We start from the raw sequence: 8533 nt of genomic DNA on the forward strand, positions 1-8533 counted from the left end.
AAAAATTATTTAAAAAAAATATTTTTAATTTCATAAATTATTTTTACTCTAATAAAAATAAAAGATATGTCTCAAAAATATTTCTTATTCATAAATCAAACAATAAAAATTATTTCCAAAAAGTATTTTCTTATTTTTCAGAAAAAACATTTTCATTCGTATCAAACACACCTTTTATGTCAAATTTAAGGAATGACCATGGATTAGGCCAATAAAATACTGGCGCATCGCGTGGGTACACTTTATAATTAAGATGAGCCAGCCATGTGGGCGTTGAAGAAGAATACACGAAAACATGAAAGAAGGCAATAGAAAAAACAACAACTTATCCTCCTCCCCAAAAAGAAGCCGACCTGTTAATCTATCAGGACCCGATTCGGGTTCACGCCATACGAGGCCATCTCCTCATCCATCAGTCTCAGTGCTTGACGGTGAAATCATCACTGAAGAGTTGGGTTTGTTTGAAATTTCCCCCAAAACCAACCCAAGAAGTTTTCCGTATAGTGTGAAGCAGCAGTGTTGGGACAAGGCGGAGAAAGTCAAGGGAAGAGACCCGGACCGATGGCGCCGAGACCCATTGGGCAACACAATCTTTCGGAAGCTTGTCGGCTGTCCTGGTTGTCTCTGCCATGACTATGACCATATAATTCCCTATTCTAAGGTACTTTTCTCATACAAGTTTGGGATTGATGAGTAGTTATGCATAAGCTTTGTTTAAAATATTGAGTTTTGATGCTGTTCTCTGCAGCAGGTTTTGGGTATTTCAACATACTTGTTTTCAACTACTGTTTTCCTTGATTTTTTGTGATTATGATGAATGACAGTATAGCAGATTTAATCGCTCAAAGATGAGAGGAAATATGTACTGATAACTTGATGATATGTATGAATACACGACACACCTATTGGCTAATAATGCAACACATGCATTAGATTTGTTTATTATCAGAAAATAACCAAACTTAAAAACTTTACACTTCTAGTGTTCTAACATTTTGACCCGATGGGGAGGCCAATCTGAATTTTCTTTTTAGAACAAGAATGTTAGCAGACATCCCAAGATGCCCAAAATTGCTTTTCATGGAACAGTTCCAATAAATGTGCTAGAAATTTTTGAATGTCCAAATTTAACTATAAAGATGGAGAAGTGGGGTGAACAATGACTAAGATGCAGGTGCCAATAGTGTTTGGAAAGACGAGGTATTGCTGGAAAGCCATTTGAAAGTAGTTTTGTTTAGGATTGGTAAAACACACACCTTAGTGATGAAGCTAGGCACGGGATTGATTGATGCTTCATCTTGCTGGCTTCTGGCTAGTACCAAAGTGTTAAGGTGTGTGCTCTATGCCCTTGGACTAGTTTTGCAGAGTATGTCACCAACAATAAATTGAGCCTGCAAGGATATTTTTAATTGTTAATGGTATGTTATGAGTGAATATGCTAGTAATTAGGAATATAAGATTATAAATCTAGCATGAGAAAACTAGTTAGGAACTTTTAATAAGTGACTAAAACTGCATTTTAGTGATATTGAACTTGATTGACATGTCTTTTCAAGGCTCAATTCCAAATCAGTTGGGTCAGCTAACAATGACCCAAAAAATGTTGGATCGGCATCATGAATCCTTTCTTTACATTCTAATATTTTGATAATTTCTCATTGCCAGAGTATTTCTAAGCTAACCATCAGCCTATGCAATAATCTTTTGTTCGGGTTTTGGCATATGCTATTCTTGCAATATGCAGATAGACACAGTTTGATGATATTATTTTACTTGATAATTCTATCTCTTTTAGTTCTTTTTCCATATAATTGTTGCCTCTTGTATTTATATAATATCTATTATCTTTTGTTGTTGTGAGAAATATATGGGAAAAATATTATTGAATTGTGTATCTAAACTGTTACATTGAGACCCTATTTATAGACACTACATTAAAATCCTTTTCCAACTAGGATTTCTATTCCTATTTCTATTCCTATTTTAAGTAGGAAATACTTATTTCTATCTAGCACCCCCCTCAAGCTGGTGCATACAAATCATATGTACCTAGCTTGTTACAGATGTAATTAATACGAGGACCTATGAGCGACTTGGTGAAGATATCTGCAAGCTGATCATTTGACTTCACGAATTTCGTAACAATATCTCCTGAGAGTATCTTTTCTCTGACAAAGTGGCAGTCAATCTCAATGTGCTTAGTCTTTTCATGTAACACTGGATTTGATGCGATATGAAGAGCCACTTGATTATCACATAAAAGTTCTATTTGATCAATTTTGCCAAATTTTAGTTCTCCCAACAACTGTTTGATCCAAACTAGCTCACAAGTTGTTGTCGCCATTGCTCGATATTCTAATTCCACACTAGATCGAGCAACTACATTTTGTTTCTTACTCTTCCAAGACACCAAATTACCTCTTACTAAAACACAATATCCAGATGTCAAACGTCTATCGTAGGGTGATCCTGCCCAGTCAACATTTGTATATCTAATGATTTTGACCAGGGGAAGTCATAAAATGACTTACAACACTCACAGGAAAAGAGATTGCAGGTCTAGTCACTGTGAGATAATTCAACTTTCCAACGAGCCGTCTTATCCTGGAAGGAGTTTAATATTGGGATCCATAGGAGTATCAATAGGTCTACATCAGATCATTCTTATATCCTCAAGAATGTCTAAGGCATACTTGCGTTGGGAAATAACTATACCTGATCTAGACTAAGCAACCTAAATACCTAGAAAATACTTTAATTTGCCAAGGTCTGTGGTCTGGAAATGCTTAAAGAGATGTTGCTTCAAATTGGTGATACCATCTTGATCATTATCGGTGATAACAATATCATCAACATAATTTACCAAATAGATACGTCGACTTTGTGCTGAATGCCGATAAAACACCGGGTGATCAGCTCCATAATGATTCATGCCAAACTGTTGAAATACTGTGCTGAACTTCCTAAACCATGCTTGAAGAGACTGTTTCAAACCATAAAGTTCACCTATCCAATCAACATACAAGGCTACTAGACCCCCCCAAACAACAAAACCAGGAAGTTGCTCCATATAGACCTCTTCCTGAAGATCACCATGCAGAAAATCATTCTTAATGTCCAACTGATGAAGAGTCCAATGCGGAAAGACAGTTATAGATATAATAAAAAGGCAGACAGATGCTATTTTAGCCACAGGAGCAAAAGTGCCACTATAATCTAGCCCAAATATCTGAGTTTACCCTTTGGCAACAAGGCGAGCCTTAAGTTGATCAACCTGACCATCTGGGCCAATTTTGATTGCATAATCAACAACAACCAATTGTAGATGTCCCTGCACGAAGGGAGAAAAGCTTCCCAGTACCACGTTTATGCAAAGCAGACATCTCATCAACCATAGCCTGTCTCCATGCAGATGAGAAAGTGCTTCACCTGTAGTTTTAGGGATGGAAATAGAGGACAAAAATGACACAAAGGCATAACAGGGTGATGATAGACAATGATAACTTAAGAAGATATAATGTGGGTTAGTATTTCGAGTGGATCGTATACCTTTTTGAAGTACAAGTGGTTGGCTAAGAGGAGGCAAGTCTGCCGTAGGAGCAGCAGGGTTTGGCGCATGAGATGAATCACCTGGGACTAGGGCTGGACGTGGACGACGATGATAAGTTAGTAGTAGTGGCACTACAACTGGAGATGTAGAAGTAACTGTAGATTCCTCAAAGGTTGGCACAGGGAAAACCTGAGGTATGGGTAAGACCATAGATACATCAGGATGATCAGAAGATGTATAATAAGGCTGAGACTAAAAAAATGCAACATCAGCGGACATAAAGTATGGATGAAGATCATGTGAATAACAATGATACCCTTTTTGAACTCTAGAGTAACCAAGAAAGACAAATACAAGCTAATTTATCTTTCTCTGGGCTAAATTATGAACAAAGCATATGCTCCCAAAGACACGAGGGGGGATAGGATAGAGATGTGACTGAGGAAATAGTATGGAAAGCGGAACCTAATTCTGAATAGAAATTAAATAACAAGATGAAAGGACTGCATCGCCCCAAAAACTTAGCGGAACATGGGATTCTATGAGGAGAGTGCAAGCAGTTTTTATGAGATGCCTATTCTTTCTTTCTGCGACACGATTTTGCTCAGGAGTGTATAGACAAGATGTTTGGTGAATAATTCCTTGGTTAGACATAAATTCCTGAAACTGGAATGATAAGTATTCTAAAGCATTATCACTACGGGAACCACAAATAGGAACACCAAACTGATTTTGTATTTCAACAAAGAAACCTTTGAATATAGAAAATAACTCAGAACAATCTTTCATTAAGAAAACCCCCAAGTGCATCTCGAATAATCATCAATGAAACTAATATTTTTAATGAAATCCTAAGGTGGAACTAACTCTACTAGGACTCCAAAAATCAGAATGAATTAATAAAAATTAGACTCTGAACGACCCTCAGTACTACATGAAAATGTAGCACAAGTGTGTTTCCTAAGTTGACACGACTCACAATCTAATGTGGATAAACTAGACAAACTAGGCACCATTTTTTGCAGTTTGGATAGACTTGGATGTCCCAAACGTTTGTGAATTAGATCTGGGAAATTTGTAACGGAGCATGATATAAAGAATTAGAAGAGGTAAGATAGTAAAGACCTTCTGATTCATGTCCTGTTCCAATTGTCCGTCCCATACTACGGTCCTGCATGAGAAAAAAATCATCAAAAAAAATTATGCTACAATGTAGGGCTTTCGTCAAACGACTAACCGATGCTAGATTAAAAGGAGAACCAGGGACATAAAGGACAGAGTCTAGGGTGACAGAAGATACGGATTTGGCTTTTCCAACCCCTTTGGTTTTGTTTGGATTCCATTGGCTAAAATAATAGCTTGAAGAGATTGTGAATAAACAATATCTAACAAAAGTGATTTATTACTAGAGATATGATCAAAAGCCCCCGAGTCTTAGACCCATGATCCAAGAGTGCTAGACTGTGACACACAAGTAAAAGAATTACCGCAACAAAAACATCAGGTTGTGCAACCGAAACTACTTGTGGAGACGTTTGTTTGTTTGCACTATACTGAAGGAACTCTCTATATTCCTTTAGAACAACAAGATCATAACTGGGTGGCGGACCATGTAAAAGATAACATATGTCTCGAGTGTGTCCAAGGTTATGACAATGACTATACTTGTATCGAGGTTTTCCAAAACGTTGTTTACTTGCGCAATTTCGAAGGAACTCGTTATATTGGAAGCTGTCAGAATTTGCCCGCAGTGGCCTAACAATTCTGATTTTGTCAGGGTCTTGCCGGAAACTGCCCTACAGTGGTCTGATTTCGCCGGGAACTGCTTGAAAATCACCGGAACCCTAATTCCGGTGATCGGATCTAGAAGAAAATTGACTGGGTTTTGGTCGGATATACTGGGCGACCCTAATGGAAGAAAACTGCTCGAAAAAAAGTGACTGGAGCAGCACTCATGCGCCAGCGCGTGAACAGATCTCATCAAAAAACTATCACCTCCGATCGGCGCGTGGGGGCGTGTGGGGGGTTATTTTGCGGTGGGTCTGGTTGGGGTTTGGTCGCCTGAGCTTCCCGAGCCTCGTGATGGTGTTGTCTTTTGCACAACACCTTCAGAACAAAAGATGACACAAATCAGTCCCACCGTCGTCGCCGAAATTTGACGTGGTATTCTCACCAATGCTCTGATACCATGTAAAATTAAGTCTTAGGCCTAACTTACACCCCAAGAGCTAGCTCAAAGGGAGGAGGATTGCCCAAACCTTATAAGGAGTCTACCCATCTCATTAACCACCGATGTGAGACTTTTGTCATTTTTTAGCACCCCACCTCACGTCCAGTGTTTAGCATCTAGTGCGTGAACAATTTTGATTTTGGGGGCCCCAACATCGGGTGAGACAGGCCCTGAATCTAATACCATGTGAGAATTATATGGGAAAAATATTATTGAATTGTGTATCTAAACTATTACATTAAGACCCTATCTATAGACACTACATTAGAATCTTTTTCCAACTAGGAATCCTATTTCTATTCCTATCCCCATTTTAAGTAGGAAATACTTATTTCTATTCTAATAGTTGCATATTTTAGTTCTTCTTTTATATAGAATCCCAGTAGATTGTAGAGCTTTCTACACTTTCATCCTTGACAACATTGTCAGAACGGGACAGGGTATTGTAAGAACGACTAGTGAAAATCAGCATGGCGTGTCCCAGACAACCATAGTCAATGCAGTAAGAGTTACTGGGTCAGTCATTGAAAATAAGCGCCACATCGTAGAAGGGTCACCATCAATAAACATACTCCCTTTGCAAGGATCACTAAAAGTTAGCACAGTACAATTTAAATTACGACTATAGATAGAAGTGTGCCGCTTGAATGGTAGAATTTACTTGATCCCTCTGCCAATGCCTTAGTGGCTGAGATAAACTTTGAGATAACTATGGAAAGGAAGAGATAGATTAATAACATGATGATTTGGTAAACACTAACATACTTTTTTGTAGTTTGTGGTTTGTCATGCACAATGTAAATGATATTCTAACTTTAACACACTAACAAATTAGAGCTTTGAAGAAGTTTGGAGCTTCCACTGGTCCTTTTGTGGAAAAAGAAAGATAAGAAGAAAATCTAGCGGGACAAGCACATAAGAAGGCCGCTAGATAACTGAAAGTTATTTGAGTGTCTATCAAGATAGTTGAGGCTTCGATACAATGTGAGAAAATAAGAGAGATATTTTGATTAAAGAATGCAAGATACCTGTTTCCGTCGNAGGCTTTGATACAATGTGAGAAAATAAGAGAGATATTTTGATTAAAGAATGCAAGATACCTGTTTCCGTCGTTCTCACAAGACACATGATAATTTGGCAACACGAGGAAATATCTAACATAAACTTAATACTTCAAACATTCTGACAATTATATTAATAGTCCTTTAACATTTATTTAACATTTACAAACTCAAATCTCTATGCCCAATTTTTTATTTTGAAGCTTGTTCCTCGCTCCTGAGGGAGGAAAAGGAAAAAAATGAAATGTTAATACATACCACTCATACAAGCCTGAATTGGTCATTTTCGTAAAGGGTATGACCCTTGATCTTTAGCTTGTTATGACAGATCTCATTTCATTGGCAGGATGGTTATGCTTATCTGGTAAAAACATCCTTGGTGTGGACTACGTGATGAGAACTTGATAAACTTTCTTGATAAAATGAACAGTCCATTATCTGTGAAAAAGAAAAAACTAAACAGTTCATTTGGTGATCTTGATTCTTTTGCATGTTCTCTTACCTCATTTGATCAGACTTGTGATTGAAAAAATACTCAAAATTAATTGAGACACATAAAAAAAGGAGTAAAGTTATCTTTTCTTTCCAATGATTCTGGTCAGTCTTAATTGATTGGGACTTTGTTAAACTTAGTAATAGCAAAGAAGAGGACGAAGAAGTGAAAAAGAACTACATGATAAGATTGAGAGACAGATCAGTACTTATATAAGTTAGCCTCATGCTTAATCGAGTACAACACTTAAACAGTAAGTGGCTCCACTTAAGAGCCGGTAGTTGCTAAACATCTTCATGTCTGTTCTATTTTCCTTTCCTTTTCTCTTTTTCTTGGGGGATTGAGAGTGTGGCAAGTGCTAAACTTGCTATGAAATTGTTTTATATTTTATGATGCTCTATATGACAAATTCTAACCTTAGTATCGCATCACACCATCAGTTCCAATCAAGCTTTTCAGATTTTGTGAATCTTCTTTCATTTCTCTGGATATGTTAAAACATGTCATACTTTTTGAAGTTTCTATCGTTGAGAAATGTCTGCTTCTAGAAAAGATTACCCTCATCTTGATGTTCTGTTTTTAACTACTAAATTTCCAAAAGTAGACATTTGATTGAGTTCATCTGTTTTAAATATTTTGCAGGGTGGAGAAAGTACACTAGAGAATTGTCAAGTTTTGCAGGTGAGATTTTCTCTCTGATAGAACATCTCTGTTTGTGCTTGCTGTGGAGTATCTTGAAATTTCCTTGCTGCATCATTGTATACTCACGGTTTCCTGTTATTGTATGATGTGTTTTCAGTTAATCTGTCTTTTAATTCATAGTATATGCTACTTTAGTTGAAGATATTATTTCATTGATATTTGAAATATATTCTACATAATTCTTTCAAGAATACAAGGAGTGTTAAGACTACTTAGGGATTATGTATCTTGTGCCTTTATCTCCTTAATCAACTTGATGCTTGGTTCTCCATCTTTATCGATGTTATCTGGACGAGTTATTACTCCCTCCTGACGACTTTTATCGTCCTTATTAAAATTAAATTATCGTGTTAACCAAAAATGCGACAAGTAAAACTGGGCCAGAGGGAGTATCTTTTACTGCTCCATAGTGATTGCTAGAAGTGTATCTGTTCCATTGACCCAATGTTGATCTCAATATTGAAATGGAACTTTGGTGCCTTGCCTTCACTCCCTCC

The 8533-nt window shown here is 37.2% G+C and overlaps 1 protein-coding gene across 1 annotated transcript; it reads left to right on the forward strand.

The window, feature by feature from the left end:
• Positions 1–247: 247 nt before the first annotated feature.
• On the forward strand, positions 248–8176 carry LOC107005522. The gene is made up of 2 exons (XM_015204135.2): positions 248–661; positions 7977–8176. The coding sequence occupies exons 1-2, from the start codon at positions 296–298 to the stop codon at positions 8031–8033; spliced, it is 423 nt and encodes a 140-aa protein (XP_015059621.1). The 5' UTR covers positions 248–295; the 3' UTR covers positions 8034–8176.
• The last annotated feature ends 357 nt before the right edge of the window (positions 8177–8533 follow it).

Source organism: Solanum pennellii, chromosome 12 (genome assembly GCF_001406875.1).
Source record: "Solanum pennellii chromosome 12, SPENNV200".
NCBI lineage: Eukaryota > Viridiplantae > Streptophyta > Magnoliopsida > Solanales > Solanaceae > Solanum > Solanum pennellii.